The sequence below is a fragment of the Otolemur garnettii genome, unplaced genomic scaffold (genome assembly GCF_000181295.1).
Source record: "Otolemur garnettii isolate 467f Iridium unplaced genomic scaffold, OtoGar3 scaffold00178, whole genome shotgun sequence".
Classification (NCBI taxonomy): domain Eukaryota; kingdom Metazoa; phylum Chordata; class Mammalia; order Primates; family Galagidae; genus Otolemur; species Otolemur garnettii.
In genome coordinates, this window is record NW_003852573.1 from 1,804,441 (window position 1) to 1,816,705 (window position 12,265).

General features: G+C 34.7%; 1 protein-coding gene across 7 annotated transcripts in view; it reads left to right on the forward strand.

Annotated features, from left to right (window-relative positions):
* RCOR3 (REST corepressor 3) overlaps nucleotides 1-11,155 on the forward strand; it is a 66,796-nt gene extending 55,641 nt beyond the window's left edge. For 2 of the 7 annotated variants that reach the window (XM_023519494.1, XM_023519492.1), the window contains 2 exons: nucleotides 7,470-7,711; nucleotides 8,174-10,808. In XM_023519494.1, coding sequence (XP_023375262.1) covers nucleotides 7,470-7,711; nucleotides 8,174-8,518 — 587 coding nt within the window. In that variant the 3' untranslated portion in view covers nucleotides 8,519-10,808. Of the gene's footprint in view, nucleotides 1-7,104; nucleotides 7,787-8,173 lie in introns of those variants that run through there. The other 5 variants (XR_002775895.1, XM_003800513.3, XM_003800514.3 and 2 more) reach the window with 5 other exon arrangements.
* Nucleotides 11,156-12,265: the final 1,110 nt, after the last annotated feature.

Genomic DNA, 12,265 nt, shown 5'->3' on the forward strand with positions numbered 1-12,265 from the left:
GTTTGGTCAACATTTCTTTATTCCTCGCTGAGCCCTCCCTCTTTGTGTTGACTACTAACATCTTTTTATCTAGGTTAAGTAGTATGAGGGAGTAGGGCCCCAGTGAAATGTATAAGCATACCTTTTAAAATATTTCCAAAGTGAGACTCTGTCTCAAAAAAATTAATTAAAGTATTTTTAAATATTCATCACAGAACATATTCAGTACAAAAATGCTGTGCAAGCATCATTCAAACATGGAAATAATGTAATTAAAAATTAACTGAGAGATGACTGCAGTTTGGATGAGAGTAAGGACCAGCCAGCCAGCATGATTGGAAGATGTCACAGGAGGGTGCCAGCAGGATGATGTCAGCTTTCCCTTTGGCCTATACACCAGACCAGTCACTAGGAGACAGGGTGGTGGATGCACATTGAGCACATTTGTAATTGTAGAACTAAGTTTCTGAGTCAGAACAGGTTTGTTTATAATGTTCAATAAAAGCTGTTTTAAAGTTAGAGTCTGATGATTTAAACATTTGTGTACAAAATTAGTGAGCATTTTCAGTGGCTTCTTTAGTTCAATTAGAATATAACTCTAGCATAGTTGTCTTGAATGGGCATTGCTTTTATTCTTATAGGCCTATATATCCCTCCATCATAGTATTTAGCCTACCAAGGAGTGAATGCTGATTTCCAGTATTCAGTTCCTTAAAGGTTAGTATATTACCTCTCTACTCAAATATAAGAAGTTATCCCAGTGAAAGGAGTTCTGAAGAGAATCTGCTAGGAAAAGTCTGAGCTAATGTTTATCTGTACAGCACTCAGTATTTGATAGAGCTCTACAGCACTACTTTAAATGCTAAGAGTCCATTGAATCTGGGTGGGCTGGATATTACACAAAGCTGCATCCAAGGGAAGGGCAATGATAAGATTTGTATCTATCTTAGCTTATAAATATTTGAATTTAAAAATGAAGTATTAATACATATGACCAAAGATTTCCCTCTGTACCGAAATAAATTTTGTATTCTACTTTGCACATTTAAAAAGTAACCCTTTAAATAAATTATGCTAATGCAGCAGTTTGTATGGATGTTCCTGTGGGTGTTCTTAGGATTTCAAAGGTACCGTCTTAGTAATGTGTTAATGGTATCAATGTCTCTGTTTTTATTTATTTTGGCACTTTGGAATTTTTGATTTTCTTTTGGATATTTTGTAATTGTTACCTTAAATAAAAAGTATAAGGCTATTTATGTCCAAAATGGTTACTTTAGAGAGAATTAAAAAGTGCCATTTTGTCTGATGTCCTCACATATTTACATAATGCTCACAAGTGTGCCTTATAAAGTATAATCATATAGTAATGTCACCTAGACTTTAGCCTTAGTGTGATTAAGGTGCATAATTGTGGTGTCTGTTTTAACATGTATACTTTGCTATCCAGAAGTACTCATCAGTCAGTTTTTGTTTTTTCTTCTTCTACTTTTTAATCTTCATTTATAGTAAAACTTTGTGCATTACTCCAATGGCCATTTCAGTCTTACAAAGTAATAATAAATTATGTTTTGATATTAATATGTTTTAATTTGTATAGCACTTGATTTTCAAGACATTTTACACATATATTTTGATTTGACACTCATTTGTTAAATAAATGTTTTATCTTGCTCATAGTAGACTATTATAGTGATCTGGAAAAAGAAATACTCTAGGACCACTAATAAGATTTACAGCTTTACTATTAAATAAACATTGTTTTGGTTTTTTTTCCCTCACTAGAGACAATCTTACTGAGTCACCTGGTGTTGAGTCCTGTGGCGTCTTAGCTCACAGCAACCCCAAATTCTTGGGCTCAGATGATTCTCTTGCCTCAGCCTCCTGAGTAGCTGGGACTATAGGAGCCTGCCACAATGCCCAGCTATTTTTTTAGGGATGAGGTATCGCTCTTGCTCAGGCTTGTCTCGAACTCTTGAGCTCAAGCAATCCACCCACCTCAGTCTTCCAGAGTGCTGAGATTACAGGCTTGAGCCACCACACAAGGCCTCTAAATAGATGTTGTTACTCTTTAAAAACCAAACATAAGATCATTTCTTTTCCTGGAGTTTACATATTTTCTACCTTTCCTGTCCCGTCTACTTAACTGTTAACCATTTAAATAAGTTTTCCTTTCTTTTTTCCTTAGTTGAAAGGGGGAAAATCATGCTTACATCAAATAGGTATCAGTTTATACTTTTGTAATCTGTCACCATATTATGTTAATTTTAGTTCTGCCTATGTTATAATTTTAATAATATTCTTCAGTTGTCCCAGGAGGGGGGGTATCATTAATGCTGCTAAATTAATTCTCTTAAAATATTTGCTAAGAAAAGGTACTTTTACAATTTCTATTATCTGTTTCAAGTCTTAAGAATCTAAATTTTCTATTATAAAAAATTAATTAACAGACCAATTATGGTCTTCCCATATTTATGTTAATGCTGAAATATTTGTGTTTGTACCTTATATTGTATTTATTTTTTCCTAACCTATAATGCTTTTAGAAATTACCCTAGGCTTGGCGCCTAGAGCACAGTGGTTATGGCACCAGCCACATACACTGAGGCTGGAGGGTTTGAACTCAGCCTGGGCCAGCTAAACAACAGTGACAACTGCAACAAAAAATAGACAGGCAGTGTGGGGGACATTTGTAGTCCAGTTACTTGGGAGGCTGAGGCAAGAGAATTGCTTAAGCCCAAGAGTTTGAGGTTTCTGTGAGTTGTGAGGCCCCGGCACCCTACCGAAGGTGACATAATGAGACTGTGTCTCAAAAAAAAAAAAAAAGAATTACCCTAAAATCAAATTTGATATTCATATGATAAATAATACTTATCTAGCAAGACTAAAGAGAGGAATTGGATTCTAGGTATACCTTTTTTCCATGTAAAATGACATAATTGTTAGCTATTTTCAAAACACACTTAAAAGATTTAAATGATAATACAAAACATTCGTTAAAATGTGTAAAGGACAGCAGAAGCATGTATGTAATATTTGCCATTTTAACTTTAGGTCATTTCTTAAATATATTTATTTCCTAGTCATTAGTGCTAAAAAAAAATGATCCTCAACTAAAATTTTTATGCTGTTTTAGGAAGAACTAAAAAAACCTTTCTCCAATTTTATCAAGATATCAACCTTAATTTTTAGTTATTTTTTTCATATTATTGCCTTCTCATTTAAAGCAGAAAATGACAGAACTGTGTTCAAGTAGGTTATGCTTACAATAAAAGTTACTTTATCTTCCTCTAGTTCATATATTTCTTTTTAAGAGAAATAAAGTTATAAGTCTAAAAATTGTCTCCTTTCTAATTTCCTCTCATACAAAAAAATAAATACAAAGCCAGAATGGTTCATAAAGGAGAAAAAATAGATTTGGTAGTTGATAAAAATATAAAGATGGTAAAGCCAGTACATGACTAATCAAAAGGAAGTGGAAATAAGAGGTTCTTAACCTTTTTCATCTGAGAAGCCTACTTTTGTTTTAGAGAATTTTTTGTATCATAACAATAAGAATGGAGGTTCAGAAGTAGGATTGTCAGCCCTTTGGTACACTTCAGATAATTGATGATTCAAAATTTCTAGCATTTCAGTAATGGAATTTAACAAGAAATAGATGGGAATGCAAAATCAAGAAAGGATAGACTTTGGAAAAAGAGTATGTGATTTTGACTTTTAGCCCTCCCATATATGCATCAATCACTTTTCTACTGCTATTGGCGTCTTTTATACCTTATGAAATACTGAATTTTGGAAGTAATTTATCAGAGATGGAAAGAAATACATGTTTCCAAATGGTTTTAGTTTAAAATTTATTATATTAAGTACACACTCACTTTAAGAAATTGTGCTGGGGCGGCACCTGTGGCTCAAAGGAGTAGGGTGCTGGCCCCATATGCTGGAGGTGGTGGGTTCATACCCAGCCCCGGCCAAAAACTCCAAAAAAAAAAAAAAAGAAAAAAAGAAATTGTGCTAATGAAATTATGAAAAAAATCCTCTGGAATTTCACTACACATTACCATTAATGTTTTCCTTTTTTTTTTTTTTTAAGTCTAAAATAAAATTTTAAAAATAATTTCTTTTTTTTTTGAGGCAAAGCCTCACTATGTTACCTTCCTTAGAGTGCTATAGCATCACAGCTCACAGCAATCTCAAACTCTTAGGCTTAAAGTGATTCTCTTGCCTCAGCCTCCGAGTAGCTAGAACTACAGGCTCTCTCCACAACGCCCAGCTATTTTTTTGTTGCAGTTGTCATTGCTGCTTAGCTGGCCCAGGCTGGGTTCAAACCTGCCAACCTCAGTGTATGTGGCCGGCACCATAATCACTATGGTGTGGGCACTGAACCTAAAAATAATTTCTTAAACATATGAAAATTAACTGTCGATGCCATCCCTTCTAGGTTAAAAAATAAAAATTGATTTTGTTTTCAGAATTGAGAGACACCAATTTCCCACCTGGGAAATTTATTTTTTGCCTCTTTTCACAGTTCTCTAAAAGTGTTTATTCATTCCACTAACCTTTGCAAACTGACCTCTTTTTAGCAATAGTGCTTCAAATATGTCTAAGCCTTTTACATTTTTAGGAAAAGAAGGATTCATTGAGTCATTATATCTTACTCCTTTCCTGAGAAAGCAGTTGGATTGCCTTGTCTGTTATAAACTATAAGAAAATAATGGACTTCTCTCCCCTCAGATACAGATTGAATCTAAGGTAGCTCTGATACCAGAGGTTTTTCAAGTTATTTATTCCTCATCACTGCCCCTGTTAGTTGTCCTGGAAGCCCAGCTGGGAGTGCTAAAGAAGCAGTCCCACTTAAATCTGTTAGTGTTTCAGTGGAGTTTGCCTGTTTGTTGGCCACAGTATAGAACTTGAGAAATCCATCTTCTAACTCAAACATGCTAATGACCACGTCACTGGATGTGTGAAGATAATAAAGAAGTCAGCCATATATCCCTCTTGTGCTTTGGGGAAGAAAAATAGAATGAAGCCTTACAAGGAAGAAAATTCTTATTTTTAAGCACTTCCTATGTACTCAGCATAGGACAGTATTTCTCAACCCTTCTCACATACAGAACGAAAATATGGAATTTGTCAAACACACTAAGACAAGCAGATAAAGCTGTTCTTGTCCAGAGGAGACTGCCAAGAAGCCCCAGCTATTTCAGATCCTGTCTAGCCATCCTGAAGCCTGAAGGAATTAATACACATGCATCTGGGTATACTTAATTCTCAGGACACTGATTGGTATCCGCAGTCAAACTACAGAAGTCTGCAGTGTGGGTTGAGTCCCAAGATTTTAGACTAGCATGTATGAGTTAATAAAGCTGGGAGACTTGGGAAAGAAAAACTAAAGTTCTTATGGGAAGTAGATTTGAATTTTGCAAAGCTGGTTAAGCTTTCAGAATTTTGCAAATGTGATGATATCAGTGACAAGGTAAAGTCCTCTGAGAAAAAAATTAAAATTACTCTCAAAAGATGAGTTAGAAGGATGGACAGTCACATAATGGAATTAGACTTGGAAACAACTTGTGGTTTTGGAATGTATTTTGCAAAACAAATAGGTATTCTGAGGGTTATGATACCCCCAGACTTGGAGTCAAAATTTAGTCTTAATGTGACTTCTTGCTAGGAATATAATCTAACCCTAGACTTCAGATGCTTATTTCTAAACTCATGTAGGTTTGGGCATTGCTAGAATGCACATTAAATATCTCTTAGGAAAATCAGTATGCTGGCAGAACACTGTCAGTGCAGCACTCTCAGAGTTACGGTTTAGAAATGGCACAAAGACTCGGCCTTTTAAAAGTTCCTGTTTTAAGTAGTATAATGGAGGAGTACTTGAATGTGTGATAGCAGCTCCTGCTATGAAATAACCTTGGATTTTTATTGCCAAATATATCTTTGGTAGAATCTAGTCACCATTAGAATTCATACTTAACTGTAGAGGACAAATTGGAAGTCAACTCATAGATTTAATTAGCATATAAATTCATTTATATTGATAAAACATAAACAATGCCTGTCACTAATTACTTTATTGTCATGCATATGTCTTTCCCTTTGAGAACAGAGCAAATGAGCATAGCTTACAGCTTACAAACCCAAGACTCTACATTAAAAATGGGATATAGTTGCAGGATATTAATGTCAGACTTCCTGCTCAAAAATGCTCTAAGATAAAGGAATTCCTCTCAGAGTCAAGCCCCACTGGTTTAATGTAGCTAGAGATGATTATTGCTAATTTTCAGTTTAAAATAAAAGTAGAATTTTAAAGCAGAATTCTGTCATATTGTGATGGTGGTGCTTTAAGATAATTGAATGTTTCATATCATTTGGTATCAGTAAGAATATATCTAGCATTCCTGCTGGGTATTAACATATCTATATACTATTTTCTTATCTGTGATTATTGTACAGATTGCTGTTTTCTGACATTTTAAAGAGCAGTTATCAAGTTATAAAATCAAAATGTTTGTTAACTTTTATGTTTTGAGCTAAGTGCATCTCTTTCTAGAGTGAATCTGTGAACTCGTTTTAGTATCCCTTAAGAAAGGATTATTATCCATTTTAAATTCTGTATAGCTTAATTGGCCATCAACTTCATAAATCATTATCCTTCATTATAATGAAACTTCCTTAATGAAAAGTTAGGTTCTCAAATAACATATACAACCCTTCTTAATTTTAAGGTTGTAATGATGAGCACAAGGGCTATTTAAGTAGTCATTACTATTACCTTATTATTTAAAATCCTTCATACTTACAGTTTTGAGAACTATTAAGTGACTTAAAATCCAACAGACTCAGAAAAATACGTTTTCTTAATGCATCAGCTTTTGATGATGATTCTGCTTTTTATACCTATTAATATGTTTATCTTACATCATTTCTATTTGTTGGTACCCTGGTGGGATAGGCACGCATTCGTGTTGAAGTTATTACGAATACTTTGGTTAGTATTAAAACCAAAATTATATTGCTTTTCTTAATGGGGGAACCCTGCTACTCACTCAGTCCATTGAGGGGATAAGACAGATGGTTCATTCCCATCCAGTTTTGTTTACAAACGATGTTGCTCAAATTTAGGTGACTGGCTACTAGGGAAATAAATGAATGTGGAATTGAGGATGGAACAAAGAATTCAATGCTTTACAATAAATGGACTATATTTGAGAGTTCAAGAGAGGATTGGAGAAAATAACTGAGTATGTAAAAAATGGTAAGTTTCTGATTGTTCAGTTGAAGGCAAGTGGCTGGCTCGATGAAATGACATAATTGATAGTTTTCATCTGTGACCCTGATATCTTAGCCTCTATCTCAGAATTGAGAAATGACCAGAGTTTATCAGAAAGGATTTTCATTGCTGGTATCTTTTGTGTGTGCATGATGTATAGTACACACAGCTCTCCTTATTGATCCTTCACAGGTGTATTATTTACTTTGCCTTCCAGGTGTCCGCAAATATGGTAAAGATTTTCAAGCTATTGCAGATGTAATTGGCAACAAGACTGTTGGCCAAGTGAAGAACTTCTTTGTAAACTACAGGCGTCGGTTTAACTTAGAGGAGGTATTGCAGGAGTGGGAAGCAGAACAAGGAACCCAGGCTTCTAATGGTGATGCTTCTACTTTAGGGGAGGAGACAAAAAGTGCTTCTAATGTGCCATCAGGGAAGAGCACTGATGAAGAAGAGGAGGTGTGTTTGTGTATGGAATTTGAGCTAATATGAGTTGAGGAATCACCATTTTGTGTGGTGTTCTGTAAGGTTAATTTGTCAGAGGGCTAGCTAAATGAGCATGAAAGGTTGACAATACACTTACTCAGTGGTGCATCTCTTGTGACTCTTCAGTCATAATGACATGCTAAGTTCTGATCCTAGAAGAATGGAGAGTGTATTGTTCTTTCATTGTCTTATTTTTATTTCCAGTGTTAAGCTGTTTACAAATAAAGATGCCTGTTTGGTAGCCTCATTGGTTTTTGATTTTTTGTTTTTGTTTTCTTTAAAATAAAAGAAGCTTGTGCTTCCAATAAACACTGGTGTTATGTTTTTGTTTTGTTTTGATTTGATTTGTTTTTTTCTGTGACAGGCCAAACTATTTTGTATTAAATTCATTAGGACTTAGATCTCATACGTGTATTTTTGTTTCCTTACCTCTAGGCACAGACCCCACAGGCTCCGCGGACTCTGGGTCCTTCACCTCCTGCCCCATCATCCACTCCAACACCGACAGCCCCCATTGCCACTCTGAACCAGCCTCCACCACTTCTTCGTCCAACACTGCCTGCTGCCCCTGCTCTTCACCGGCAGCCTCCACCACTCCAGCAGCAGGCTCGGTTCATCCAGCCCCGGCCAACTTTAAATCAGCCTCCACCACCTCTCATTCGCCCTGCTAATTCTATGCCACCCCGTCTAAACCCAAGACCAGTGTTGTCCACGGTTGGTGGTCAACAGCCACCATCACTTATTGGAATTCAGACAGATTCACAGTCCTCTCTGCACTAAAAATTAAATTGGACAGAGCTGCAGTAACTTTTCACCCCATCACTATACCAATGCTCATCTGACTGATGCAAAAGAGGAAAAAATAATCCTTCCTAGATACTGAGGCTGCGAACTAGTTCTGTGGCAGTGGACTAGTGTAAGTGGATGTCTAAGAAATTTTTCAGTTCCCTATACAACAAAAGCCTCTAGTTAGCTTCCTTACTAGAATATATGTTCAGTAATGTGATCTCATAAAAGAAAAAAAAAGTTAAGTATTCTATATACCAAGGGTTTTTTTTTGGTTGTTTTTACTGTATTTATTTTATTGAGGCTTTTTGTATTCTTGCCTCTTTGTAGTCAAGGCTCTTAGTACAAGAATATTGACTTAAGAATTGTGAAAACTCCTTCTTAAGTTTCTTAAGGATGTTTGGCTTTTTTTCTTTAATTTAATTTTTTAAAAACATTTTCCTATGTTAGGAGTGCAAGAATAAATAGCCTGCATTTCAAATTTTGACCTATGTTCATTTTATGCATATTTAAGAAATTATAGCTACATATCCCTTTTTTCAAAAAAAATGTTGCTTTTTTTTTTCTAAAGGAATTTTAATGTATTCCTTTAAAAGAAAGCAATTTAATCAATTGCAAAGCAATTATATGAAACCACAAAGAATGTACTGAACCTACTAACCCTTTAGTATACAGTTTAGGGTCCTAGTGTAAAGTCCTTGTTTATGGGTCATTGACCTGTCATCTATCAGTAATGAGAGGATTGGGATAAGAATTTTACATATAAGTGAGGACTTGATTTGTTGAAATGTAATGTCTTTAAGTTTCTTGAAAATGAAGTTAATTTCAAAAAAAAAATTTATGTTTCTAAATGCTATCAGCTTTTAACTATTAATAGTAGTTGCCTATACTTGGGGACTTTAGAAAAAGAATTATATTTTGTCAGTTATGTAGAGATGGTGGTAATGGATGCATTTATTTACAATACCCTTTTTGTGTTTAGTTTATGAACTTCAAATTGCCCATTTCTTAATAATATGGTCTGCATTTGATATGAAGGATGTTTTCTTGATAAATCTCTATTGTACTATTTGGATACATTTGTGTATTCCTTGCAGCCAACCTGACTCGTGGGATTGGTTTAGGGTTAAATCATCAACATTATTTCATAAAAATAAATATAAGAATTTGTCCTGTGTTATCTAAAGATGCATCAGTATATTGTCACAATTGTGCTATTAACTAAAAATGCTGAGACCCCTTTTTATAAAGAAACAAAAAGACATTTCAAGGCTTCTTAATTCAACACATAATCATTAAGCACTTACAAAGAATATTTTACAAGTAATAGTATTTCAATGTGTTACTAATATTTTTGATACAATGATTTCATATTGGAATCATGATTTGTGCAAAGGGACAGATCACTTAGAATGCTATATACTAGTGGAATATAAAGCTTAAATGTTTGCACATTCACATTCTCAACACATTTAGAGCTACTTCATGAAATAACACCTAAGGCCCTAATTTATGTTTTGAAAGGTTGTGTATTCCCAAAATATAAGAAAAATAGTCCTTTCCATTGTCTCTGCAGCATTAAAGAGCTATAAATTTAAATGTATTGATTAATTTTCATTTTAACCTTTGAACCACTTTCCCTAAAAACCCTAAGTTCTGGCATAAACTCTTTTTTTCTAGCTTGAGTCCTTTTTCTCATTGGATCATCTTAAATAGTTTTTCCCCTGGATTATAACCAGATACAATTTAACTGATTAAAAGTTCTTAATACTCAAGAATGTATACTTATTTTTTCTCTTTAAAAGCCACGGGTGACAGTTATATATCTTAAAAGAAAATATCTAAAGCATTTTTTAAAGCACTTAGATTGTCTTGCATATGTGCATACTATATCTTTACAGTTTTTGTTGTCTTGTCTCTTGTCAATAGACCTTCAGTACACAGTATGTGGGATGTCAGTCAAGTTGGTCAGCACCAGCATCTGTCCAGCTGTTCAGTATGTTGTGATTCATATAAAATCTGTTCTATCCCAGACATGGGCCAAGGTGCTGCATCTGAGGGATGTGCTGTAATTTGATTTACATACATTAGAGCACACAGCAGAAAAATCTTAGCTTCATTAGTAATATGACACATGTATATAGTGAGATGTCTTTATTGTGTGCTTTGCATATTTTGTAAATATTTTGCACGTCTTTATTTTCCCTTTTTGTTTAAGCAGTGTTTGGCCTGGAAGAGTGATATGCTTGCTGCTTAATCAAAGGATTAAAGATTTAAAGATGTCTATGTCTTCTATTTTTATATAATGTCATGTTGTTATGAGAAACTTAGGACCTCTTCACTGTGAAATGCTAAATACTGATTTTTATAAAAAAAGCAAAACCTAGAAATCTTTTAATGACCATTTTCATTAATTTCAGGGTTGTCATTTTTGAAAAATCTACATCAACGTGTTTTTAAAATTACATAACTAAAAATAAATCACATTTGTGGATACATCTGGTAAAAATTAATGAAAAAATATTTTTTCTCCATGATTTAGTTCTAATGTAAAGGTTAAAGTTATGATCAAAACTTGTTTTCAATAAGCTTACAATTAAGTGAGTAAATAGAATATAAAAGATGAAAAAAAAAACAGAATTCTGTCTTAATACATTCTTGTTAGGAATAGAAGCAGACAGCAAGCCAAGAAGGTGAAAGCCATTTCTAAAAATAAGAATGTTGCAAGTACAGTCGTACGTACGATGGGATATAGTCTGAGAAATGCATTGTTAGGTGATTTTGTCATGTGAATATCACGATGTATTTAAAGTCTATAGCCTACATACCTGGGTTGTATGGTATAGCCTGTTGCTCCTGTATAGCATGTTCCTGTACTGAATACTGTAGGCAGTTGTAACATAATGGTAAATATGTGTGTATCTAAACATATGGGAGCATAGAAAAGGTACAGTAAAATACAGTATTATAATCTTATATCATTGTATATGCAGATTGCCATTGACCAAAATGTACTGTAGCACGTGACTATAACTTTGGTTGAAGTACCGAATTGATATTAAATATGATGTATTAATTTAATAATTTTCTCCCGTTATGGAAACAATACTACCGACAAATATTAACTGCTAATTAGTTAACACTGGGGTATCAAGGTCTCCTCAAAAAAGAATAATAATTGACTTAGAGCTCTAAGCAGAATCTCTCTTCATGTCTCCCCAGAGTAAATGAAGAATACATTCTGATTACAGGAAAGAAGAAAAAAGAAACTAGGAACGGGCACAGTGGCTCACGCCTGTAATCCCAGCACTCTGGAAGGCCAAGGAGGGCGGATTGCCTGAGCTCACAAGTTTGAGACCATCTCTGAGCTAGAGCAAGACCACATCTCTAAAAACAGCCAGTGTTGTGGTAGGCACCTATAGTCCCAGCTACTCAGGGAGCTGAGGCAAGAGGATCACTTGGGCCCAAGAGTTTGTGGTTGCTGTGAGCTATGACGCCACAGCCCTTTACCAGGGGCGACAAAGTGAGATTCTTGTCTCAAAAAAAAGCAACCCAGAAAAAAGAAACTTAAATGTATATTAGTTTCTTAGATATTCATTATAGGTTAAATTGTTTATGAGAAGATAAGAGAATATTGAGTTAGAACTCAAGAATCAAATTTGAGGTTCAGTGGATAGGGCACCAGCCACATACACTGAGGCAGGCAGGTTTGAACCTGGCCCGGGCCTGCTAAACAACAAT